This window comes from Corvus moneduloides, chromosome 6 (genome assembly GCF_009650955.1).
Source record: "Corvus moneduloides isolate bCorMon1 chromosome 6, bCorMon1.pri, whole genome shotgun sequence".
Taxonomy (NCBI): Eukaryota; Metazoa; Chordata; class Aves; order Passeriformes; family Corvidae; genus Corvus; species Corvus moneduloides.
Window position 1 is genome coordinate 43,968,818 of NC_045481.1, and position 27,964 is coordinate 43,996,781.

Below are 27,964 nucleotides of genomic sequence, written 5' to 3' on the forward strand. Positions count from 1 at the left end.
TTTCTTTTTAAGTATGGAGGCACCATGAGGAAGTCCATGGCTAGCTCCATGCATCAATGGGTACAACCTGGTGAGGTCATAAGGGACAAAGGGAAAAAAGAAAAAAGGATACTGAGAGGAGGAAGGAAGTGACACAAATCATCTATGAAAAGAAGCATGTAAAGACTAAGTCATCAGCATGCAGCTTCAGAACAAGAGAACAAGGGTACAGGCAAAGAAAGAAAAAGAAAGGAGTTTGAATCTGACAAGAAAGGGATTCACAATCTGAGAAATCATGGCTATCTTTAGCTGCAGAATTTTAGCTAACCTTATACAAAGAGCAGCAGAAACATTTAATAGCCCTTAACATAACTTATTCTGACATCGGGAGAGCAGCAGCAGAACACCAGTCCTGAGACTGAATTAACAGCTTTGAAACACAAACCCGCAAGCTCAAGTATTGCCTTCTGCAGCCATGTGTGCGAGCAACGACCGCATTCCCTGCGAAGCAGCCGCTATCAGCGAGTTCAGCACAGCACTGAGCCACGGCTTACCTGTGCAGAGCACCCTGGACAAGCAACAGTACTTCCAGCTGCCAACTCCTGACCTGCCTTACAAAAGGGAGAGAAAGTGCAACTTGACAAGTACATGGGTTTTCACAAGTATATCAATTAGTGTGTCTCTATCATGCTTCACATCTTTGTAAACCTAACGCTCCTGTGTTTGAGGAATCTTAATGTCTTTACACTAACAACAACAAAAAGAAAGAAGAAAACAGCAATACTTGACTAAAAATCATCATATCATGAAAAATCTACTTACTTAATATCAAATCCATACCAGGCAAGGCAGAACATTTCTTAAAGGCAAAAAGCAGTATTTTGAACTGTAAAAAGACATGCCTGGCATTTGTGGCATAGAGCTCTTGATTAAAACTAGGATAGCACTAACAGCATCAGAGAAAGTTGGGAGGAGAGCTGGTGTCCAAAAAAAAAAATTTAAACAGGTAAAAGGGGAGGAAGCACAGTGAGGAAAGAATTCTATCTCGCCCAAAGTCATCCTGCTGATCAGTAACACAACCTGGAGCAGATCCTGCAGCACTAAGACCCTGAACAGCTTTGCCCAGAAGACTACAAGTCTTCAGTTGACACAGATACATATGGCTGGCAATGGTGTTCTGTCGGGAGCTGTAAGCATCATCTGACTCATTAACAATTGAAGTGATAAATTCATCCAAAATACATAAAGCAAGAGAAATTACTCCAAGGAATGAAGGAATCTGAGCACAAAGTGACACTCAGTAGCCAGAATTCACATCCTAATTTTAAATGGAACCATAACCTACTTGCTGCAGTAACATTATTGCATTTTACCAAAAATGGAGATAAATCCTCACAGGCAAATGCTACTTAAAATCAAACTCTTCATCCAACAAATGCAACAGTTTCAAAATAGACCAACATAGGCTACCTCATCTATTGTAACTGGTTTCCATCTAAAATTTTCAGTAAGAGAACTTTGAACCAGGAATCTCCTCCATCACATTCCCTAGGAGCCATCTGGAATCTGTCTAAGCAGATGAAAGATAACAACACACCACCAGAGATCCATAGCAAGGCATGGCACTTAGGGATTTCTCCTTTAATTTAAAAGGAAAAAACTAATCAGAATCCCTACCAAAGAACAAAAATAGCACTAAAACCTGAAAAATTGTATTTTTGCCCCTATTGAAACAAGCTATTTCATAACACAACAGCATACTTCAACAATATTCAACTTATACACTTCCCAATCTTTAATAAATTAAGCCTCATAGGCTGCTTGAGAGACACTAAAGCCATTTTAAAACACATCTTTTGGCTAAGAGGACATAGTATCAGGGCCTTGGAGTTCACTAGCTGCCAATTCTTAATAATCCCACATTTTAGCAGTTTCACAGCCACATCACCTTCCATTCATTACCCCAGCTCTCTGTTCACTGTGACATGTGGCACACTGTGACAGAGCAACTTACTCAACCATTTACACATTGACAAAGAGCAGCTTTGCTTGATATGTTTTAATTGTGACAAGTTCACAGCTGTCCAGCCCATGGCTGGAGGAAGGCTTAAGGAACACAGTGGAAAAAGTTATCAGCAGCCACCCCATTCCCCCCAAATTGCTTCCATTTTCATTTTGTTCATCTGGGCCCTTTTGATTATCCACCCACATGATTCCCCAGTCGTTCCTTCTCGCACATTTCTCACACAAACAGGAGCTACCCATTATTTCTCTCAAACTTCCAAAGAGTACGTATTTCTATAAACTGAAACTAAAGTATGTGATTCCACAAGTTCCTTTGCAACCAAGAAGTGGGTAAGTGGGTATCTGCATAAGCAGCTGAGAACAAGCAAAGAGACCAGTGGCTCCATTTTGAAATCTCACTGCCTCAGCACTTCCCACGTGCAAATTAAAACACACACACACACCAAGCCAGCTACCATTACACCACCTTCTCCCCTAAAAGAATTTTTCTGTCCTGATAGACAACACTGCATGCAAGGTGAGATCGGCCTAAAATGCCTTTTAGTCTGACAGTTTCACTAGCAGAAGAGGCTGCATGAAAGAAACTAAACAGCTGATCAAGTTACTGCAGCTTACAACTCTGCACATCAAACAGGCAAGTATCTGGACACACACTCAGTCCATGCATATGCAAAACCCCATTAAGCATATAAAACTGAAGTTTCACTATCAGAGATAACTAATTTAGATAAATGCTATCTGCCAAGGTTTTTTGTTTGCTTGTTTTTCTCAAGCTATTTGTTTAATTTTCAGTCGTTGTCATTGGGGTTTTTTAGGTTTTCTAATATATATGAGGTCCTCCTCAAAAATTCTATAGCAGTCAGTAAATGTATGATAAACTGATTATCCTAATGGCTGACTATACAATTATCTCCAGCCACGATCTATTTACATTGCAGGCAAAGGGCAGTCTGTTATGCAGTGTTTCACTTGAGAGCTACCTTAAAATACACCATTAAAGCTGTTTTCACTTGAAGTATTCCATTCTGCATCTTAGCATTATGGGATCCTGCCAGAGCAGAAGAGTTATGTTTTAATACTTGAAAGACAAAAAACACCAAAACCCTACTACTGAGATCCAAGACCTTTCTCCTTCGTCATCCTCAAAACCTGCCAGCTCATCATGAAACTGTTTTCAAATTCAGACCCTGAAAATGCCAGTTGAAATAGTTATCACAGAGTGCCTTGTACCAAAGGTAGAATATCCACAGCTCCAGTCTGCAGCAGGCAGGACAACTGAACAGCCTACAAGGCTTTCTAGCAATTCATAAAACTCATCAGCTTCCACAACAGACAAGACACTGAAATGGAGAGCCCTGCTACCATCACAGCAGATCTCATGCTACAGATTTTTAGGCATTTTTTTACTGCATTTCTGCTCATACAGAGAGAGTAACCACAGAACAGGATATATGACAGACACTACTCTGGTAAAATGAACCTGTTTGGAAAAATAAATTAAAATTTAAAAAACATAAATAAAACAAAACCAAAACAAATTCTTTCACCAGGTGACAAATTAATTTTTAATTAGGCCTTCCCACACTGCCCTGAAACACAGATGCTTGAATCTCAGCTCAATTCATCACCGCTACCTAACAAATCAACATATCCCTGTTAAAGTCTACCAGATTTACAGCAAAGGGAGCCATTTTATTCCTCACCCAGTAGATAATCAGCATACAAATGAAAGCAGGATGCAGGTTCCTGTTGTCACAATAAAAATATTACAGTATCACCAGGAAACTTTTTCCTCTAAAGAGGTAGAGAGCTTGCTGCTCTCAGTGTATCAGGCACTACAGACTGACTGCATGCTGTAACAATTTATTTCACATTTGTACAAAAGGTGCATTTCTACTATCTATATTCTTTATAACAATCTCCACTTCCTATCACAACATGTGACTGCAACATTGCAGTCATGCTTCCACCCTCTCCACTGGGCAGCTGCCGACTACTTGCAGCAATTATCCCAAGTGAGACAGGATGGATGGAAGCTCCTGAGCCTTGTAACTCCCCACATTCAGCAAGCAACAGAAACCTGTTTAAATCTAGCCAAGGACACATCCCCCCCAAATTATCATCTGCTTATTTTAGTCCCTGCAAAAGAAATGGACTTGCAAGAGTAAAGTCTGACAACAACCTCAAACATCAAACGTCCAATAACCAGAAACTGATTCAAGACAACTTGTCCATGGGCATTGGCTCCTGCAAGAAATCCCACATTCTCCTCAGCATGGCTGTGGAGCTTTGCATTAAAGTGAGTATTTCCTGACTGCTCTCATCATGACCACTGGCAGACTTACATCTTCAGCAAATATCCAGCGCTTGTTATTTATTACTGTCCCAAGTTGGAAGATTCTTGACTTGCCAACTACAGGAATCCTTGCTCACCTCTCCCACACTGATGTGCTACCCATGCCCACAGCTGGCTTACGTACCAAGAGAGAGAAACACTGGTTATGAAGCAGTAGACTCAGTTTAAGAGTTTTTAAGAGGACTGCCTGAAAAACACAGAACAGACCTACTGAATACACAGTACAGACACGAGTCTCCAAGTAAAGAGTGGTTTTCCTCTCTCTCTGCTTATCCAACAGTAGAGACCACTACTCAGCAGTGCCAATCACTCCTGCCATGCCGTACATAAGGTTTTCAGCAAAGAATTTCCACTATTAGTAACTCCCCTGAATGTCAGTACAAATGAAGACCCATGTAAGGAAATAATGGCTACTTCCTTAACACCAAGTGGAAGTTTTAAGCTAGCAGATATTACACAGTGCAGACTGATGTGGTAACATGACTCTTCAAACTTCCTACCCCTGCTTGATTTTAGGGATATTCTGGTTTTTTCCAAGCTTTTGAGGCGAAGTTGCAAAATGCAATGAAAGCACGTGGGGCCCTTCATGTTTATGCTGTCTGTGGAATGGGGTCCTGATTCTAACAATATTAGACCAAAAGACTGGAGGGAATAAGACACAGAAGCCTCCCCTTAATACAGAGCAAGTTGAGTGTATTGTAAGAGGCATAATAGCTACATTATATATTTGACTTATGCATCAGAAAAGCCCTTACACTGAACTGTTACACCTGGGGATGATACTCAGAAATTCCAGCCGTGCATTGCATTTTGATTCTCCAGTCAGTTGAAGACTAACATTTTAAAACCTACAGGAAAGTCTGTAATTGTCAGAAAAAACAATGTCCCTTTTCGGCTCACTTTGTAATCATATTTTTAAAAGCAGTTAATTTACCTGAGTGTTTGTGACTCCTGCCATCAATTCTCTCCTTAATGGATGATATACGGGTTGAAGAAAAAAATACATAAATCTATGTTCAAAACATATTCAGTAGATTTAGGTTTCTTTGAATAAAAAATTTGTCTTGAATACACAGTACAGTGGCAGTCAAGATTACAGAACTCATTTTTCTGTTAGGGACTGTTTACATTTTATTTGTTTTTCAGCTATAGTGTACTTGCAATTCTCTGAAACAATTCTTTCCAAAACTCACTGTAACTGTGTGCAGATCAGCTTGCATTACTCCATACAAGCAGTAGAAGAAGATAAACGTAGATGTCTGTTTTCTAACTAACAGACCTTCTTCTATATTAACTTAACCCGATAATGTTGTTACAGTCTGAGCTGGAAACAGGAATCCTTGCAGGACCTAACCTACATCCAGGAACTCCTGGGCTGACACTGAGCCAAAGTAAAGCGCTGGAAACTGGGTCACACTATGACATGTACAGGGCAGCAGGAGGGGATCGGAGCTGAGCCTGACCTGCTTATACTAGCAAGAGCACGAGAGATGAAAGAAACTGGGTGTGCATGGCGTGTGCGCTGCCCAAGAGCTTGATGAGACTTGAAATGAGGTGGGACTAGAAAAGGAAAGGAAGGTAATCAGGAAGCTCCAGCACAGGAAACAGAGGCTAAAACTTCAAATCAGTAGTCTCTTTCTGATCAATTACCAGTTAGTTACCAACTGAAATTAAACCAGCCTGGTGTCAGTTCACATTCAAGTATCACAACAACATAAAACCTTTCCCATGCAGGTAAGCTCCTTCAGGATGAAAAACACTATTTGATACAACTACAATATTATGAATAAAGATACAAATAAAAGACCAACTTTGCCTTGCAAATATTCACTGCCAATGAGAGTCAATAGTTGCTTACTTCTGCACGCTAGCAGAACAACTGTTTAGACAGGGAGACTATATGCTGTTTATCTTCTGTTAACTGAAATTTATCCCTAGGGTTTCAAGGTTTCCAATCTGTACCCAAAAAAAGATTCAATAGGAAAAGAAGTACTTTCAGGAGTTACCAGAAGTAAAATTCAAAACAGAGTGAAGGTCAGGCAGAGACAAACTTATGCTCCCTGTGGGAAGCTTGCAGGGGTGCCAAAATATACAGAGGAAGCAACATCTAAAAACCAAATCCCTGACGACCCCCTACTTTATTTTTTAAAAGAAAAACAGAACACATGAAAAAAAAGTTTCAGAAATTTCTTTGAATCTGCCCCAAAGTAAGCCAGAGCCTCTGGTTAAGTAACTGCAAGAATGTTGTGCAAGAATGGCAGCAGTCAAAAAGCTGAAGTACCAACTTCCACACAAGAAACAGGTCCTGGTCACTGCCCCCAAGCCAAGGTGGAGCAGGAATATGGGGTGTGGGTGGCTGGGAAACCTTCAGATATAAAGATCAGTATCTTGTAGATGGGAACCCTCCGTGTTAATCTAAGGGTGGTATTACAAGCAAATATATTCAACACATGGAAACACATAACTTGGTGAGAATAACTAGATGAAATTTTGGCAGCAGTAAAATGGAAATTAATAAGGAAGAAGACAACACAATCCAGATAAACAAACCTGAGCTTCATCTGAAGCTTCCCAAAAAAGGAACAGCAGAAACAGTTTTTCAAAGACACCTAAACCTCCATAAGCTTTATGTATGTGACAGTCAAAGTTTGCAGTTGTGCAATTTCAAAATAGTGCAAGTCCTGTAACTCTTCTCCTCCTTCTTACCCATCTACACCAAACTCGAATTTTACCATGGAAGCCGTGAAACTTACGAGTTCTTCATGACAACAAACACTCTTAAAAGAGAAGAAAAGAAAATAATTTCAGTTTGATAATCTGAGTTTTACACACTGTGTGTCATCACTTCATCGCCAAGGCGTGATTCGGAAACAGACACAGCAGCATGCAGCCAGGCTACTTACACTGTCTGGAAAAGCGCCCGCTAAGATCATGTTGCAGAAATAATTCACACCTGCAGCAAAGCTGCACAAAACATCATCAACTCGCCGATTTTGACAGGCATATGCCGACCGTGGCGGGGGAAAAGAGTTTCTATACAGACGAATATTAATAAGAAGTATGAAATCCCCTTTCCGCACCCCAAGTAAAGCCAGGCAGGACCCGAGCGCTTCACTTGGCCATATTCCGCCGCGGGCCCACCGGCGGAGGGTCGCCTGCACCCGCCACGGCCTCCCTCGCCCCGAAGCGGCCTCGCAAAGGAGAAGGGGGCCCGCCCCGGGATGCACCAGCGGAGCCGCGGCCCCTTCGGCCCGGCGGCGACTTCGACGCCCGGTTCGGCCCGAGGGCGTCCGACCCCAACGCCGGCCCGGCCCCGCTGTCCGCACCACGCGCCTCGCCTCACGCCGGCCCCACTCACCCCCGCTGGGGTCGGGACCAGCCCGAGCACGCCCCGAGGGGCGGAGGGGCCGAGACGCACACGCCGCGCCCCCGCCGTGGGCATCCCGGCCCGGCCCGCCCGGGGAGGGGAGAGCGGCGAGAGCAGCCCGGGGAGGGGCGGCCGGCGGCGCCCCCGGCCCGCCACGAGCCGCGCGGGGAGGCGGGGGGTAGCGGGGAGGCCCCGGCGCCCTCCCCCGCCGAGCGGAGCCGCCCCCTCGCCCCCGGGCAGCGCCCCGGGGCGCCGCCCCCGCCCGCACTCACCCGCCGAGCCCAGCAGCAGCCACAGCAGCCACATGGCCCCGCGCCGGCCGCCCCGCGCCGGCCGCCCCGCAAACTTCGGGGCTGCTCCGCCAGTCCGGCCCGACGGAGCCTGCGGCGGGGAGCGGCGGTGCGGGGGCCGGCCCGGGGGAGGGCCCGGGGGCGGTGCCGCCGCCGCCCCGCCCCGCTGGGCGGTCGTGCCCACCCGCGGCTGCCGCCGCCCCGGCCCGCACGGCTGAGGGGCCGCCCCATCTTCCTCACCTCTGTCGCCCATCAGATACCTCCGGCCAGTTTTGACGGCCGGTTGTGGTGGCATTAGCGTATCTTACAACAAACTCTCCGCTTGCTTGCAGCGGCGGGCAGGAGCCCTTTAGGAATACCTGGAAGAGTTTGGGTCAGAGCTGCACCCCAGCAGACACGCCGTACCCTCAAAAAGCCTCCTCTTAACGTCCTCTGATGCATGCTCCTCTAAACTTCATTCCCTGACTAGAAGACGAGGTACTTCCATAGCCAGTCAATCAGAATCAATTACATTGGAAAAGACCTCTGAGATCATCAAGTCCAACCTATGACCAAACACCACCTTGTCAACTAGACCATGGCACTGAGTGCCACATTCAGTCTTTCCTTGAACACCTCCAGGAACAGTGACTCCACCACCTCCCTGGGCAGCCCATTCCAATGTCTAATCACCTTCTGTGAAGAAATTCCTCCTAATATCCAACCTAAACCTCCCCTGGCTCAGTTTAAGATGATGTCCTCTCATCCTGTCACTGGTTGCCTGGGAGGAAAGGCCAACTCCCACCTGGTTGCAGCCTCCTTTTAGGCGGTTGTAGAGAGTGACACTGAGTCTCCTTTTCTCCAGGCTAAACAATCCCAGCTCTCTCAGCGGCTCCTCACAAGACTTGTGCTCCAGACCCTTCACAAGCTTTGTTGCCCTTCTCTAGACATGCTCCAGCACCTCAATGTCCTTCCTGAATTGAGAGGCCCAGAACTGGTCACAGTACTTGAAGTGGGGCCTCACCAGTGCCCAGTACAGGGGAAAGTGCCGATTACAAAGGGAAATCAGAGCCCACCTGTGAGGTTTACTATCCTAGTAAAGCTCTGAAACACGGCATTTGGGAAACTTATATTGCATTTTCAATCTAGGGGCCCAATCCTGACCCTACTTGGCTTCAGTGGGAGAAGTGGGCCTTGTTTTAAAGTACAACATTTTTCAGTATATGATGACCAGGAAGAAATCCACGTTACTGTGTGCCATTCTGCTTTCATGCAAAAATCATGGTCTGTTCATTAAGTGGTACCAAACCTTTTGGCTGTAAAGTATTCCCCTGTGTGTGTGTCAAATACATAAGTAGATCTGCATGTGTACAGAATAAAGTTTAACTCTCTAAAAAGCTTGCAGCATGTATTTAAGAACTGAAGAGGAAGGCTTAGTGCAGAAGGTATTTTAGCTAAGAATTAAAGCCAGTTTATAGCAGTAAAAAGCTGCCAAATGATTTCTAAAACTGTGCTCAGCTAATCTGCAGAATAATACTGTTTCAAGCAGAATTCTTACGATTCATGTTTAACACACTCAGAAGGAGCTTGAGAAGATTTACTGATAAGGATTTCACAGCATTTGGAAGGATGAATTAATTTTTTATTTAAAATAAGACTTTTATTTGAATACTTAGATCTAGCTTCTGTTAGTTTTTCAGTGCTATTTTCACTCCTGATAGCTAATTCCCACATTGAAGTCAGCTTGGGGATTAGTTTCCAGAAGGTGGTCTGAGAAGGAGGGGTGGTTTCTGACTCCTGAGGGATGTGGCTGTGGGAATTTCCTCTGCCTGCCAGGACACCAATCACTGGCTGCTGCCCTTCCTTCCTGGGGTCCCAGTGTGACACCCAAAACTGACCATCTCACCACCTGGTGGGCTCCAGCCAACTCACCCTGACTACATGCAGCAATTGGGATTCAGAGGCAAAGCAAGGTGCGTGGGAGCCTCCTTAGCAGTTCCCAAAAAGCAGGATCTTCTAGTTTGCTGAGTGATTAAGTGGGAAGCTCTCCATCTGTAAAAGCATTTTGTACACCTCAGTTTCTTAACCAGCACAGAATAAAGGGTCCAGTGTGATTCCTCCGTACCTTCTGGATGTTGAGTTATGTGATTAAAAGTGTAATCCCTGTTAACACAAAGATGCAGGGAGAACAAAGACAGGCAGAGAAACCTCAGTAACTTTATCAGGGAAAATGGACCACAGAACACTGGCTGCTCCCAAGCACATCAGGAAAAACAGATTAAACCTTGGTAGCTGGTGTGAAGTCTGCCAAGAAACTGTCTCCCAGATACCTTGCAAATTAAAGGTGATTATTGCCTATGGTATAGGACACCTGGAGGGATGTAATGGGAACAGTGTTTTGGGAACCTGCGTGTTCTTCCCTTCCCACACAATGTTTAGGGCAAAGACCACAGGAAGGGAGAAGGAAATCTTTGAGGTGGATGGAGGAGGAAAAAATGTGGGAAAATAAAGGAAAAAGGGGATGAAGGGGCTGGCCAGATCTAGCTGAGCCCTGTGTTTGACCACCGCAGCCTATCCTATATTCTAATTAAATCCTGTTTCTAGCTATCTGCACTATCATTTCTGAGGGTATATGTGTGAACACTAGCAAACTTCAAACTAGATTAGCCAACAAACAAGTCTGAATATCTGTAAGTGAATGAGACCACAGGCCTCAGGTCAACACACGCTGATTCTCTTTACTCTCACATGAACTGCTTTCATATCACCAAGGGAGATTTCTGGGTTTGTCCCTCAAAGCAAGATGTGATCCCAGCTCTGTTGCAGATTTTGTGTGGCCTCAAGCAAGTCACTCGTGTCAACTCATGCTTTGACTCTTGATGAAACTACCAGCCATCTATACCACAAAGATAAAGGATAAATAAATAATTTCAGGTTGCTCAGAATGTGGCTAGATTCTGAATGGCTACCAGTAATGCAGGGTACCAGCCTATAATCAGGACAATCAAGGAATATACTCTGAAAAAGAGATTAGCCTCATAGTAAATTATGCTGAAGTAATGACAAGCTGTCATAGGATCCATTACAAGAAAGCCACATCTTTTAGCTTTGTGCACTGTGGTTAAAGGCTAGAAAGGGAAATTTTCTTCAGAGACAAGCTTATCACAGAAGACTCATTTGTGTTTCTACAAGATTACAGAATTACAGAATCACAGAAGGCGTATGGTTCAAAAGCACCACTGGTGGGACTGACTGGTCCAAATTCCCCACTCAAGTAGGATTTCCCTAGAACACATTACTCGGGGTTGTGTCCAGACATCTTTTGAGTATCTGCAGTGAGAGAGACTCCAGAACTTCTCTGGGAAATCTGTTCCAGTACTCAGACACCCACATAGTAAAGCTCTTCCATATATTCAGGTGGAACTTGCAGTGCAGCAGATTCTGTCTGTTGCCTCTTGTCCCAGTGCTTGGAGCCAGCAAGGAGAGCCTGGCTCCATTCTCTTGGCAACCCCCTTCAGATACATAAGTACAGATACATTCATGAAATACCCTCTCAGCCTTCTCTTCTCCAGGCTGAACAGGCCCAGTTCCCTCCTCCAGTCCTTGTAAGAGAGATGCTCCAGTCCCCCAATCATCCTTGCAGCCCTCCACTGGACCTGCTCAAGGAGCTCCACGGCTCTCTTGAACCGTGGAGCCCAGACTGGACACAGTGCTCCAGATGTGGCAGCAGCAAGCCTGAGTATAAAATTGTTCCTTTTTAGGTTTTGCAGGCCATGGAGTGTCTCCAGCTTACATTGGCAGACCTGCCAGGTCTTATCTGGGGGGACAAATGATTACTCCTAAGTACATTGCAGAGGATCTGCATCCTCAAGAGAACCTGACCTCTCTAAGAAGTACCAGTGCTCAGCATGTTGTAAGCTGAAGCTCAAATTTTTCATTTGTTGTTTCTAGTCAGCTTAGTATACAACCCATATTTAATTTCACAATCATTCTTACAAGGTAGGAGTTGATTTTTTGGGGAGTTCACATTGGTTTGAGACAAAAGAGCAAAATGCAATAATGTCTCTAGGTACAATCTAGATTTGCTGACTTCAACCTGTAAATAGTACTCTGAACAAAATTAATACAAGTAATTTACATATGCAATGCCCAGTGACAGGATTGATAATGATGAAAAGTCAAGTCTGTTTTAATTAAGGATAAAAATTTGTAATAATATATTGCAATATTTTGTATGTGACTGAACTGCTACAGAGCAAGCCTGGGAGTTTGGAGCTGTGGTTTGCAACAGCTTTTTGAAGGATTCAATATAATAATAATCAAATTTTTAACACACTTCAGCAAAATGATAAATGTAGATCCAAATACATTTATAAATTTGTCATCAGCATTAATATCTATCAAGTTAAACAGGTATATTAGCCTATCTCCATCTATCCATTAGAATCATCTTCATTATGGCTTTGTAATGTTCTGATCTCTAGCTCTCCTGGCTGTTGAAGCTGTATTCTCTCTGGAAAACAGAGCTGGAGATCAGTTTTTAAAAGAGGAGACATACCAGGCATTCAGATTGCCCCAAATGACTCATTTGCTTCTCTCATCTCAACATGTGAAGGGTTATTAACTGTGTGCATTGATGTGGTCCTCATCACTATGCCAGTTTAAAACATAAGGATCAAATCAAAAGCGATGGACAGTTCCCAGATATGTGCAGTTACATTGACAGCCTTCTAAAAAAAAGGCAAATTGAACTAGGATGGAGCTCAAAGAGTGAGTGAGACAAGCCTCTGCTGTCCCCTGCATACCCTGGGCTCCAGAGCCTGCAGTGACAGGAAGCACCTGGGCAAACTCATGCACCTTCCTTTGAGCTCCAGAAGTGCCAGGCTTGGATTCAGGCATCTACCCAACCTCCGTGGCCTGCCTCTGTGCTCCCAGAAGGACAGTCCTCACAGCTTCCTCAGGCATGCAAATGCTTAATTCTAGGACTGGGCTCTAGAGATATGAGCTACTCCATACTTTGTGTGCAAAAGAGGGGTTTAATGAGCCTCCAGAAAAAGTAAGTTATGATGGACCAAATCTGGGATGTTCTGCTAGTATGAATGAGGCTATCTTAAGTGTGAAACCCTCTTCCTCCTCTCCTGCCAGGCTCTGGGCTCAGCAAGTTAGAGACTCACAGCTCTCAGTAGCCATTGGCTTTTCTGCTCTAGTGCTATGGAAAGGAGAGGTCCTGAAGCTTTGGCCCATTCATTTTCATTTCTTTCCTTGCCCAGTCTGCAAAGGGCCCTTTGCTGCGCAGCTCCTGTTTGGCCTGAGCTGCAGCTCTAGCAACACTCCCTGTTTGGGACTCAGAAACCAGAGATGAAAAGTCTGGTGAGGTCAATTTGTCCATAACCTGGGCAATGTAGGACTGAGAATGCAATGGGATGCTTTTGGTCTTGAGCTCTCCCATACTGCCAAAGCCATGGTAGGAGGCTGGAATGCCTTGGCAATTGCAGCATTTCCTGACAGCAGGGAAAGGGGCTTAGCTCACAACTCTGCCTACTGTGATGGCAACCTGGGAGTATTACTGGCTGATATTTCTGTATTCCTGGTAACACAAAAGGTGCAGGATCCCACCCCTAATTTTTATCCCTCAGGTGGCACACAGCTGGTTTTCCTCATCCTTATTTTACTCTGAGCTATGTTAAATTTCAGCTGGATCATTTTCAGAGCAGTTTTCCCTCTTCCAGCCACCCACACACACACCCCCCACATACTTGCTAGCACCAGTCTGTCTATACTATTCCACATCCCTTGTTCAAGCCAAGTAAATTCCAAGTTCCAACTACTCTGATACAAACGACAAAGTTCAAAATCAGAAATGCTGGTGGAAAGTTCTGATACCTGTTTTACCTTTTAATCCTACTCTGTGAAGTGACAGGGGGCTACACTAGCAAAATCAGTTGCAAAATAAAAACACTTTCCAAAAAATTGCATCCTTTCTATCTTACCTGTTGTGCTGGTTTTGGAGAGGTGGGGGTTATTTTCTTCACAGTGGCTAGCATGGAGCTATGTTTTGGATTTGTGCTGAAAACATTGGTAATAGAGATGTTTTTGTTATTGCTGAGCAGTGCTTGCACAGTGTCAAGCCTTTTCTGATTACTGCATCGCCCTACCAGCAAGCAGGCTGAGGTTGCACAGCTGGAACGGCCGACCTCAGCTGGCACAGGGTAGCCCAGACCATATGACATGCTGAGCATAAAAAGCAGGGGAAGATGGAAGGGGGACATTCAGAGTGATGGCATTTCTCAAGTCACTGTTATGTGTGAGGGGGCCCTGCTCTCCTGGGGATGGCTGAACTCCTGCCTGCTCTTGGGAAGTGGTGAATAAAATCCTTGTTTTGCTTTGCTTATGTGCATGGCTTTTGCTTTCCATATGAAATGTCTTTATCTCAACCCATGAGTTTTCCTGCTTTTATGATTCTTTCCCCCATCCCACTGGAAGGGAGGGAGTGAACGGCTGTGTGGGGCTTGGCTGCTGTCTGTGGTTAAACCAAGACACATATCTATAAATGTAGAAATCAATTAGGAAGTTCTATAGTTACCATTCTCTAGCTACAAAGCCAGACAGAGCCCTTGTTTACAAGCTCCTCACCCCCCACCTCTCACCCACTCAGGTTACAGTTTTATTACACTTGATCATCTGAGTACTTGTGTTTTCTGGTGGGACTCATTAAAAATCCATTGCATTTGAGGGGGAAATGGGTGGGTTTAATTCAAAATGTAATTTAGTTTCTGTTATGTGGGTTTTATTCATTACCTAACATGTCAATATTTTAAGCCAATGATTTTGAAATAAGTAATCACAGACAGCATGTAGAACAACAAGATGATTATGCTGTTCCCAAGTCTTCCAGTCACCTCTTGGACAATCAGTATATCAATACTTTCCACTGAGGTAATGGGCAGTGTGTGAAATTTCCAGGCTGCTTCCAGAATCTGAAGTAGATGAAGACAAGTAAACAGAGGGGATTATTTGGCAGTAAAGTAGCTAATCAATAAATGAATGCCTGGATCAATACATATCCCCTAGCAGGACCACAGCAGTTTAGCTCCAGCTGTCCCTTAAAGAGAGTCTAACAAATAAATAATAAAAGTCAAACTGATTTGTCTAGATAATGAAAATTTGCTGTAATTTGCAGCAAAATGACCTAAAACTACATTATGCATGTAAATCCCCTGCTAAAGTAAAATGTTACACCTCCTATGATGTCTATGTCACCTGAAGGTCTGAAAGTTTAACTCCTGCCTCTGGTTTAACGCCTATTTTAGAAGTAGAGTGCCTCTTTTTTGCTCCAGGTCATGAAAAAAATCACATCATGAAAGCCACCTTTTAAGTGCATATGTGGGAATCTTTGTCTAAATATTTTCACAAAATATTTGGTGCTATCTCACACTGATGCCTTTGTGTATAGGAAATGTAACCAGAAGCCGGCAAGTAATTAAAAACACAAGGTGGGAGGCAGTGGAGTAGCCAGGATTCTGAAAACTTCATAGGATAATAAGCTCTAAGCTAAAACTGAATTTTCTGAGTGCCAGATCTTAAATTAATTCTTTTGGAGTTGAACCCTGAGGTTCTAAATCAGACTCCGTTAAAACGGTCTGGATCACAAAATTACTTTGTGATTAGGTAAGAGGTGAAGGAAGGAATGCATCTTATCTCTTCAAAGCTCTCCTGAAATACAAGGCAACAAGATGTCAGAAGAAGATAACCTACATGGTGTTTGCTGTTCCTAACCAGGAACCTGGCTGGTATTTGAAAAACCATGAATTAAGTAATTTTGTGTTTGCTAACAAGGGTAAGTTGGTTTTTTTACATTGAAATGTGTGTTTAAAATGTTTTATTTTTAAATCATCATCTGGAATTTGGAGTTTGCCCAAGATTCAGTCTTTTCAATGGCTAATGTTCCTCAAGCTGTTCACAGATAAAGTCCTCTTAAGTACTTCTAGGGTTCATCTGGCTTTTTAAATGTCTGCTTCAGGATGAGCTAAATCCCCAGAAATGTCTATTTCTCTCAATTAAATGTGAAAGAAGCCCACAGTGTCTGGCTCCAGTGGAAACAACTGCACTGGAAATGGCTGGAGCTTTTACAGATGCAGAGCCAACACCCTGTGAGCTGCAGCCCTTCTGGGGCAAGAGGGGGTGCTTAAACTGGGGCTCAGATCTGTTCTCTCACCCCTGAGGTACAGCCATCACTAGTGCAAGAAGTTTGCACCCTGGGAAGCACAGGAGGCTCAGTAGAAATTTATGACTCACACAGGAAATTGTCCAGGTTTCTCTAATTTTCTGAAGGATGAAAAACTCACTGGTTATTGAAAGAACCCCTTAATGAAATATAATTTTGGGTGCATGGGAAAAAGGAAAACTTCAGTATCTGCAGCATTTTTAGTGTGGTGGTTCTAGCAGTCCTGATTTGAGAAAAGCACATCTTCCATTTCCTCGCCCCAGCTTCTGAACACTTGGATGCTTCCTAACTGAGAAATGTGATGGCTAAATCATGTTTAATATTTAAGATCCCAGCACAAACTTGCATGACCCGAGGTCTGATGCAGGGGCCAGAAATACTGCATCTCTATTTCCTAGAGAGGAACTTTCGGAGGCAGAGGAGCAATAACTGAATGAATGCGTCCCACCAGCTCAGTCGTCTCAGCCTGACAGCACACACTATAGACACAGGTATGGTATGGATTTAGACAAGTGTTGTGGTTTAACCTCAGCCAGCAGCTCAGCCCCACACAGCCACTCACTCACTCTCCCCTGGTGGGATGGCAGAGAGAATCAGAAGGGTAGAAGTGAAAAATATTGTGAGTTGAGATAAAGTTCTATATGTAAAGCAAAAACCATGCACACAAGCAAAGCAAACCAAGGAATTCATTCACCACTTCTCATGGGCAGGTGTTGAGCTACCGCCAGGAAAGCAGGGCTCTGTCCTGCCTAACAGTGACTTGGGAAGATAAATACCATCACTCAGAATGTACCCCCTTCCTTCTACTTCCCCAGCTCCCTATGCTGAGTGTGAGGTCATACGGTCCGGAACATCCCCGTAGTCAGCTGGAATCAGCTGTTCCGGATGTGTCCCCTCAAGGCTTCTTGTGCCCCCCCAGACTCATCATTGGTGGGGTGGGGTGAGGAGTAGAGGAAGCTTGGGCTCCCTGTAAACACTGCTCAGCAGTCAGGAAAACATCCCTGTGTTGTCAACACTGTTTCCACCACAAATCCAAACATAGCCCCATGCCAGCTACTCTGAAGAAAATTAACTCTCTCCTAGCCAAACCCAGGACAATAAGGGTTATGATTCTGTGATATTTTTATTATTGACTGTTTGTTTGCGACCAGTGCAGGGTGTTGGATGGGAATAAGACCCCAAGTTGTAATGGGGAGTTGCTCTTATTTTACACAAGAGAGCAATGGCATATTGAAACACTCACTTTGATGGTTTCCCTTGTCTGCAGGGAGTGCTCAGTAAAAGCTTTCTGCTACGTCTGGATCAACATAACTGGGATTGTTGGTCCCAAATGAATTGAGCCAGGAAGTACTGCAGTACAGAGATGGTCCAGACACGAAAACAAATGTCAGTGACAGGCAAGATCTAATTTCAGCGTTAGGCTAATGATGTGACTGATGCTGAGCCAGTAGGAAATTATTATGGCCTAGATTAGATTATGCATGCAATGTCAGAAGAGCCCTTGTCCACCTCTGCATGCATCCCTGCCCTTCCCCACTCTACAGAGAGCAGTCGGCCCCTTGCCTCTCTTCCATCACACTCTTGTTAATAGAGGTAAGTCAGAAAGCTGTATAAGCAATTACAAGCTTCATCATAGTATTCTAACACCCACCTTCCCTCACCCTCTCCTGAAATCTCATTAAAGAAAGAAAGAAAGGAAAAAACAAGAAAACCTGTCTGTATGGAAATCCAAAGTGACCTCTCTTATGCATCCATTGGTATTTGTTTCACCTGCCAGAAGCACCAAGGACTTTTCAGGTCCAGAAGTTGCTTGCAGCATCAGCAGGGCCAAGAGCAAAATGAATGACTTTGCCACAAACCAGAACAAGAATCTGAGCCCTAGCAACTCCAGTCTCACCTGAAACTCTCCAGCCAGCAATTCCCACTGGCACAGCACTGGCCAACAGGACTCCCCCAGCAAAAAAAAACCTCTCCTCTCTTCCTCTGTCCAACAAAAAGGGCAGGTTTGAGTTACAGTAAAGGACAGCTTATGTTTATGAAATGTTCTTTCCAGCCTCACTGATAAGGAGAGAAGCCATCTTTCCTCATGCTCCAGCCAGAGTTAACAGAGTTCTGTGCAAAGCCACATACCCACACGTGGTAACATGAAGCTCATGTTACACAGGGGGGTGGCAAGGTATCTGATAAAGGACTATCCAGCTGACTTCAAGAGACAAAGGACAAACTTCATGGCAACAGGGAAACACCACAGAATCGCTATCAGGGAAGCTATTTCTGTCATGTAGGCTTACCATCAAACCTCAGCACAAAAGTCTGGAAGAAAGGTACCAGTCTAACAGAAGGTGAAGGAGAGAGTATAGCAGAATACAGGAGTGATTCTGTTCCTTCACACGTGGCTGCATAACAACAGGGGTTGTGCAGAAAGGGAAGAAACTGTACGGGAGAAGGTTTGGGTTTCCCTACTCAGCAGCACGTACTCAGATCTCTGAGAACCTCCTTGCTTGGGCTCAGGTGAATCTGGATCAGCTCTGCTGAGCCAAGTGTCTCATAGATGTGCATCAGACTTAAACTGAAAACAAAATGAAGTTTTCACTGGCTTGAAATTTCATATGAAACCAGTGCACATCTGGATCTGAAAACAAAATGAGCCAAAGTCAAAAAGGTTCATTTTTTAGAAGCTGCTGCTAATGCCCATGAAATAGCTTCATTACTGTTTGTGTTACACTTATAGTTGTGCATGAGATGTTGCACAAATCCTTAGCATGGGCTTGTCCTGGACTAAGATGGCCAGAGGGGTGATTGATTTATTTGATAGCAGCTGAGTGTTTATTTATTCAGTGTATTGTTAGAAGCCCTTTAAGGATGACTAGAGCACTGTATAGGCATTCCTTTGGGTTAGCTTGTAAAAATTTAGTGATATACACAGGGAGTGTTCCCCTGAGCTTGCAGACATTAGCAGAAGGCAGGCCCTAGCAGAACTGTTTGACACGCTGGTGTCTGAACTAGCTGGGCATGAAAATGGGATTTATCTTTATTAACCCTCTCTTCAAAACTTTATTTTTGAGTCAGTCAATTATTTGCAAGTTTGACCTTTTTAGTGGCTAAATTGTGACTCACACTGAGTTTTAGCGAGTCAGATTAAGCTGGCCTGAAACAAGCTGAGAGGTGTCATTTAAAAGATAGCTGTCCACACTCAAATTTCTCCATGGGAGAAAAAAAAAAGAAAGCTCCAGCCTGGAAACACACTTGAGTATAAGTTTTTGTTTTATATAGTAAGTGAAGCTTGTAAAGCATAGAAAATGGATAAGTAAAGAAAAATTAATCAGGAGAATCCTATGGCAAGCAGAGTTGGAGACTCTAAAAGAGCAACACAAGTTGTAAAAGTATTTCTTCAAGACTGAGACAGATCGTAGCAATAGCATGAGCCCCTCACGGCAAATTTCCTGTCTTCATCACTAAGGCAGGAGGACACAGTTTTCTTCTGTTCTGTACAGACGAAGATGGAGTTAATGAATTGATACCACATCAGCTCTGTTAAGATGCTTTAGAGCAAATGGTAAGTAAACAGGAAGCCAGGCAACAGGAACGCTAAGAAACAGCTATTAACATCAGGCAGTCTAACATCTCCTGGTCAAGTCAACTTCTGTCTGGCATGTTATTACAGATCTTGCATCAATCCTGTCCCAAATAAAAGATAAAGAGTTAAACCAATGTTTAGAGTCTGCCTGATTGTTCTGAAGCAGGAGATAGAGTTCTCAGAACATCCATATCAGAGATGTATGGCCTAAATGCAATGCAAAGACTTACAAAGGCACTTAAGAGCTTCCAAGAAATCCTTTCAGGAAAGAGATATTCTCAAAAGATTGCAAAATTACATTTAAAAAATTCTTTCTTGCAGCATGTAGGATTGAAACAAACTTCTTGCCCTTAACTCTTACCTCCTTCAGCTCCCTTCTGGCACTGATATCGGAGAATTCTTCATGACATCTGTGATTCCTATTTAACAGTGTGTCTTCATGAGTGTCATTGTAGAGAATCACTGAGAACTATCCCTGTGGAAAACATCAGAGAAATGCAAGAGCAGGAACCCGGAAAAAAAAAAAGGTATTAAAAATACAGAAAAAAAATCTTTGTATTTAACCTGCATTCAGAAGAAGAATGGGGACTTACACCAGGAATGGAAAAATAATTTCACACTGTAAAACTAGCCCAGAAAGTCTTTGCCTTGGCAGAGTATTGATGTGCTGGCATCCATTTCCGGTGTGAGTTGTATTAGCTGACCAAGAGGATATCCTATTCCATCCGTGTTCCCTTTTGTGAGCCAACAGCGTTTCATTGCGGTTTTCCCCACTACTCTTTACCTGGTTGGATGACAGTTTCCCAAGGTGCTGGCTCTGTGCTCAGCCCAAGGAAGACACCACCCATGACTGTGACCTCTGTTCAAGGCTGCTATAGCAGTGTTCTTGCAAGTGTGGTGCAGCACCTGGCTGCTTGCCTTAGGTGGTGGGACAACCTCCCTGTTTTTGGGGAGGCAGAGCTGCACTCAGGTGGTGTTCAGTGTGAGGTCCCAAGTAGCCAAAGCCTACCAACATGGCAAAGACGGGTCCCTCCCCAGGGAAGGAAAGGGACCATGGGGCATAGGCTCTGGGAAGCCTCCAGGCTCTAGTTTTTCTAGCCTGGGCTAAATACCTGTCAGGGCTTCTTCCCCTACAGTGTTTCCAGAAGAGAAGCTTAGACTGATGCCTGGTGTTTGCTTGCCAGGGCTTCATACCCCACCAGGGGATCATCAGATCAGACTGGTTCTGCTTTGAGCTGGATTTCACAGATTCGAGGCTCCATCCCAGTTTCCCAGGCCACCCCATCCATGCTGTGGTTGGCAGTGCCCAGCAGCCTGGCACACGTCAGCTGGATGCGGTACTGTGCTTACACATTAAGACTACCATAATGTGGGGTGGCTGCTTCCAAGCAAAACAGCCTCATGGCCCACTGCCTGCTCCCTGCACTTCCAGAGCCCACTAAAAATGTGTCATGGGAGCAGTGAAGTGCTCCCGTCCATGCCTGGGCCGTCTGAGGCTTTATCTTCTGAGGCAGCATTCCCTGGGAGAGGGGAAGGGTGCAAGGAGGGTAAGCAGGGGCTGGGGTGCCCCCCCCAAGTCCTGATGGGCCCTGTGGCAGTGTCACCCCAGGCAGTGGGCAGGGAGGAGAAGCTGGCAGCAGGCACCAGACCTGCCTGCACTTTGTCTCAGAAGTCTTAATGCCCTTAGTCCCCTTCTCCACCTGACGTGTCTGCATACAAAGCACTGCCAGTGCTCCTCTAACAGGCATTATATTATTATAAGCATTTATCTAAGGCACCCGGGACCCAGACACTGTAATTAGGGAGCAGTTAAGGTCAGACAAGTGATTAGTTAACAGTAGTTCTCTGACTCAGCTTACGAGGTGCCTTGTTCATCTTCACTCAAAACCATTCCGTTTGCTGACAGTCATACAATTTTCTGCTAGGTAATCCTGAACATGTGCCTGTTTGGCCCTGAAATCTTTAATAAAAATCACCAGAGTTGAAGAGTGAGCTACCATCTTCCCAGATATCATTTCCCCTGGCCTGCCAGCACTGAGCTCTCCCATGTGTGTTTAGTCCTGTCCCATGACATGCTGTGCCTGCATGCACATGGATTAGCAAAAATTAATGGCCATGGCAGGGAGGAAAATACTTTCCTTGACTTCATATCTCATCCATGGTAATTATTTTCTTTCCAACTTAATGCTCCTCTCTTTGTTTCTCCTTCCTTTTTCCTTACCAGCTCTTTCCAGTAAACAAGAGAGATTGCAAGGTTAGCTGAGATTTTTATTTTTTTACTTTATGAAGGGCACATCAGCACGTTAATTTACTGGACATGTAGCATCTGTAGCTGCTCAGAATACTGCAACAACAGCACCAACAGCAGGCAACACAGTGTGCTCTTCAGCAAAGGCAGTGCCGTCCAGTGCCCAGTGGAGACAGTCCAAAACATTATGCAGAAGATCAGGACAACTGCAAAAGTCTTTGTGGCCTTAAAATATGCAAGGCTTCAAGCAAGGGAAACAATCCTTTTGGAGCAGAAAGCCTATCCCCTAAATGCAGCTCAAGCCATTAGAAAACAACCTAATACAGAGCACTTGGATTATTACATGACTAATATTTCCACTTTTAAACTACCTGGCTAAAAACTACCCCAAAAACATGTTAAAATATAGTTGGAATACCAAATATATTCCTAGAGCTGTGTTTGCTTTTTGTCTCTCCCATTGCACTGTCCCACTTTTCTCTCATGTGCTAAGTTCATCATCTGCCTGTTGCATCAGGTATGTACCAAACCCACCCCTGCTCTGTAGATGTGCTTCTGGGAGACAAGCTGGGCCCTGCAGAGATCTACAGGGAACCACCACGGAAAAGTCGCCATGTCCTCACTGAACTACATGTGTTTGGAGAGGACAGCCATCCCTCCAGCCAGAGGAGAGCAATCATAACAGCTAAATCATGGGACTTCAAAGCTTTCACTGCTTTGTAAATCCTCAGCACAGCAGCTGCCGGGTATTGTCATGGTGAGCAAAACTGATCAGTCTCATTTAATCATGTCACACTTCATTTGTGCCACAAGTGTCAGGAAGCTGGTCAAAACAAGGTTAACGGGCTACAGTACGTCACAGGCCAGTAATCAGATTAAGCGGGCAGTTGCCCAGTTACTGGCCATGATTATACTCACCCCATGATACTGCTTTTAACTATTTGTGACTGGGTTGCCAGTCTGGTATTAGAGGCAGGAAAGACAAGGCTAAGAACCCAGGGGAAATTAGTTATTGCTAGAGATTAAATGAAGCTTCCACAAGGTGCAAAATAAAAACTGACAAGAAAGATATAGAAGTATTTGCATTTTCATACATAATCTATTTCTTTTTTTTTATACTGGGAGGGACCATTTGTATGGACACAATAACTTTTAAACTGTCATTTTTAAACACGTATCTTTACCTCAGCACAACCCATTAAGCAATCTATTAAAAACTGAGAAAAATGCATGGGCCTTTTCCTACTATTTTATAGGTCATAATAAAGCAGAACCTTTTCTTTGACACCTCCTTGATTATTCAATTTGGGATGCATTTTTCTTAGCTGTCAGATTTCATTGCTACATCATCAGCTCAATGGGAACAGTGCATAGACTGTATGGTGTCAGTGCAGCTCCAGGTCATGTTACAAATCTGTGGGGTTCTGCAGACTAAGTATGCAGAGAGAGTGATGTAATTTGAAAGGAGACACAGGTCAGTCATGCTAATGTCCCTGGCTGCCTGGCATCAGCCTAAATGCTGGGCCTTGATGTAGAGTTGCGATGGGAAATAACAATGTAATAAATACAAAGATTTAAAAAAGACTGTTTTGAAGCCAGTGTGATAAATAAAGATACAAACTCTCCTCTTTCCCCTTCCTTCAGTTTTTAGAGGGAAAGTCACAGGATTTTGATGAAGAGGGCAAGCGTGGGCAGGAGGGCCCTGGAATGGTGGTACCTCCTGATGGCAGTCAGAGCAGCCACTGTGCTCTTCCCTTGCTGTTTCTTAGGCAGATGAAACAGAGAGGCACAGAATCAGAGATGATCACCCAGCTCACACCATGAAGTACTTTCCCTTTGCCAAGATATTAATTTAAGGCAGAGTAAAAATATTCCCAAGTTTGCACAGAAATACATAATTAATGAAAAGATAATTAAATTGTTCTATTATTTTGGGAGTCTGACCTTTTCTACACCGAGATTCATGTTCTCTGCCTTGGCATGTGTTCCTGTGAAAAGTTAGACATCTGTTTCTCTTCTGTGACTCTGGTTTTACTGTCTGTAAAGCGTATTTGATCCTATTATGATATGAAGCCTTACTATGCAATCAAAGCAACTCAAAGATTCGTGAACAAAGCCCTGATTTTCCTTCAAGTACAGCTTTGCCAAGAGGTAGAGCTCCTCCTATTCAGGGTCTCTGCCTCAAGAAGTTAAAGCATTTAACACAAGCAGAAAGAAGCATTCCTCTATGCACTTTACTCAGCCAGTGGAACACAGACCCAGAACAAAGAACAGAACCAAGCTAAGAACGATGCCGAAATGATAGGAGATAACAGCACCGTGGGCTTTGCACCCTGTACCCTGGCCAGCAAGGGGCAGGTTTGCACCCAGCCTTGCCTCAGGTGGGGGCTATTTAACCAGTAAGGCAAAAAACACTGCTGGAAATCATCTTAACAGCAGAAGATTGAGGAACCTCCTGAACCCAGGCTTACCCAAAACAGCCGCAGCTGCTGGAGCATACGCTCCTGGGTGAAGTCAGGCCATAGGCACTTTACATTTCAAGGCTGTCAGCACATCCTTCGCTGTCACATCCCCTCGGCTCTCCATCTGGCATACACCTGTGTCTTGCTCCTGGCTCTTGGTAGTGCAGATGTCTGAATACAGGAGAAGCCTTTCCTTCAGCTGGTTCAGGGAGGGTGAAAAATTGATTTCCCCCCTGACTTCCCAGTCAGACCACCCCTTAATCCATTCCAGGCAAAATGACCTGGATTAATTTAAGAAATGTAAGAGGTTGCTGTGAGTTATTCTGGTTGGTTTTGCCTGGAACAGGACCAGGAGTGCTCACACAAACCAGTTTGCCAGGTGAGCTGATGAACAGTGGTGGCTATAGCCAGAGGAGGAGGTACCACCTCTGACTGGCACAGCTGGATTGACTTGTAGCCTTAGCCCTCCACCTGGCAGAAGAAAACTTGCTCGTTTCCTCTTTCTAATACAAGACATAGGTTTAATCCTTGAGGGGGTGTGGGAGAGGCACAGTAAATCTGCACAGTGAAGGACAGTTTCAGTGCAATGGTTTCTTTAATGTGGAGCTGGAGCAAAAGGAAATACAGCTGAATGAGAGACACTCCCCAAAATTCCGTGTTGTCCAGGGAGGGTGGTACAGGCCTGTGGGGACTGTCTGGGAAGAAAGCTGATAATAGGAAAGCTTGCAAAATCCAAACTTAATCTCTTGCGCAGTAGAGAACTAATCCTCATGCTTGACATTAATCTTTTCAATGGAGATCTAACACCCTTATCTTCCGTGTTGCTGACTGAGCCAGAAAGTAGGGCCTATGGTCTTTATAGGCTGGATATAGAACTGCAGAAATCCTTACACTGACACTGTCTTTCTGCTGGGTCTTTTTAAGATTTCAGTATGTACTGGGCTCCCTTTGATGGCAGCCCGCCTTTGCTCTTTTTACAGAAACATTCCCATGTGTAGTCCTGATACAGCCCCTTCTCTTGACATAAAAAAATATGTCTTGACCCAGCAAGGAAGAGGCCATTGCCAAGGAGGACTGTAACAACCTGACACTCATGGCATCTCACTGGATGATCTCCAGAACTGGAGCTGGCTGGCAGTGGGTATGCCTCTGGTTTGTTCCATGGTCTTCCGTTTGGCATCACCTGAAGGTCCTCATAGTTTGGGTTTGCTGCCACAAAATCAGTACTTGTGTTACAAATGAGGGCAGCCAAATTAGCCTCAAGACAAAGCCTTCTTTCCTCACTGGAGCAGAGGCCAAACAGTTTGGCCTACATACAGCACTCAAGCCAAAACCCACTGAGTTTTCTGGTCTTCTGGACTAGGGCTATAAGTTCATCTTCCTCTACCTCTTTCTGACCCACCAGCCCTTCTGGGGATTTTTTGATTTCTCTTTTTTCCCCCCTTGCTTATGTTTTTGCTGTTCTTAGTTTTGTTTCTTTAAAGAGAAAGGCTCTAAGTGAATACAACAGATTGCACAAGCCCTTGTGCTAGCCAGGGCCTTGAGGCAGGGATATTTAGATGCTCACCAGCATCTCTATAAGCTGCAAGATAACATATAGGCTTCTATGGAATCAGAAAATATTGAACTTCATGGTTTGAGATAAAACTCAAAGGATATAAGCCTTCATTTTCCAGCAGACATGTTGTGGCAGAGGAGCACAGCCTTTCCAGCATTTAAAAGCAAATGGTGAAACAAATCTGAATGTATGAGTCTTAATATGCATTAATTGCTACTAGAATTAGACTTCATTGGACTGCCAAAATTCTAAACCCAGTCAAAATCATCAGGGTTTCCACATAACTCTAGGATTTGTGAATAACAGAGAAACAGGCAGTAGCAAGGGAAGTAATCGAAGTTCCTATATATCATATTGATTAAAACACAAGGAGTGCCCTTCAAGGAGGAACTTTGCATCAGGAGGGAGATATATTGGCTGCTCTCCTAAGCTGCTTCTGGCTCTGCCAGCGGCAATCCAGGACATATGACTACATTGCCATAGATAAAAACAAATCTGTGTTTTCAGTCTCTCTACAGTAAAAATATAGCCCAGGAAACATACATGTCTTCATTAACCCCTTGGGAACAGAAGACAAAAGCAAATAACAAACAGAATACTGCACACATGGAAAGAATTTTGACAGTGAATCCATTGAAGTCAGGTGATTTTTTTGTTTGCTTTCATACAAAAGAAAAATTCACCTCTGCCTGGCAACCTAGCAAAAGGTCACACAACACCGGAATCCTGTTAAGAGTGCAAGTTCAAAGACCCAAATGAGGCACTATGTGGATTTCACCTACCTGCTGTAGCTCTTTTGTTGGCAAGGATTCCAGCTGTGCGTGGGTTGCCGCTTCGCTACACAGGATGCAGGAGCAGGAGTGAATTATGACAAGCTGACACCACTATTTCCTTTGAGAAACAGATGCCCACATTTGACATCCCTTGAATCTCTTGCTTAAACAATGAGAGCAAATGGGTCTATCTGAAGTTTGTACAAGCAGGTGCATGTTGCCCTTCGGCTATACACAACACTCGGAAAGCACAATTAAAGCAAGAAGAAAACAAAACTGGTTGTTCCTTTGCAGCTCAAGAACAGGACACCTGTGCAGCAGGAAAAGAGCAGAGGGGGAGAAACAAAGAGCAGTTTGTGCTGGGCTGACAAAGATGAAAGGTGTTCTGCTTTTTCCTGAGCCACTTTTCATCAGTGTAAGAACCCAGACCCTGAGCAGATCCTAGCAGACTCCAAAATGGCAATAGTTTGTCCCAAGTGTTTCATGGAAAATGAATTTTCTTCTGAGATATCTTCTGGTTGATTTTATATAGAACAGAAAGAAAAGCCCTCTTTTCAGTGAAAATGGCCTTATGGGCATTCATCTGGTGGCAGTGCTGCTCACATCACATCAGAGCCTTATCCATCGATACCTGGGTAGCACTCAGGGGCCGAGCAAGCTGCCAGGGTCACACAGGAAGGCTGCAGGAAAATCAGAAAGGTGATTTTTCTCAAGTAAACCACTGGCAGGCAGATGCTCCAGCTCTTTTCTTCCCCCACCACAGGGGCAGCAGCAGCACCTGCATAGGGAAGCCACCACAGTGGGTCTTCCTCGCAGCCAGAGTTGAGTCTATGTTGTACTCAGTAGTGCAATTATGCCTTAAATGTGTTGGAAATTACCTCCAGGAAGATGAGAGGGCTGCTCTCCTGGTGCTGGCCACCTGCCCACTGGGGTGAGGACCTTCCACACCCCACCATCCTCTCCATAGCCCCCTTACAGGCAGCCAGAGCCTGGCTAAGCTCCTGCCTGGCATGCAGTGTACATCCTACTGGAAAAAGCTGGCTGCCTTCTCACAGGAGAGGAAATGGCTTGCACACACCTCAAAGAGGCAGGCATCATCAGCTTATAAATGTGTCCTGAAATTGGT

The 27,964-nt window shown here is 44.3% G+C and overlaps 1 protein-coding gene across 4 annotated transcripts in view; it reads right to left on the reverse strand.

Annotated features, from left to right (window-relative positions):
- Positions 1-20,281, reverse strand: part of LDLRAD3 (low density lipoprotein receptor class A domain containing 3) — a 122,200-nt gene extending 101,919 nt beyond the window's left edge. For 3 of the 4 annotated variants that reach the window (XM_032112547.1, XM_032112546.1, XM_032112545.1), the window contains exon 1: positions 8,000-8,137. In XM_032112547.1, the coding sequence (XP_031968438.1) occupies positions 8,000-8,033 (34 nt within the window). In that variant the 5' untranslated portion in view covers positions 8,034-8,137. Of the gene's footprint in view, positions 1-7,999; positions 8,138-20,158 lie in introns of those variants that run through there. The other variant, XM_032112548.1, reaches the window with a different exon arrangement.
- Between the last annotated feature and the right edge of the window lie 7,683 nt (positions 20,282-27,964).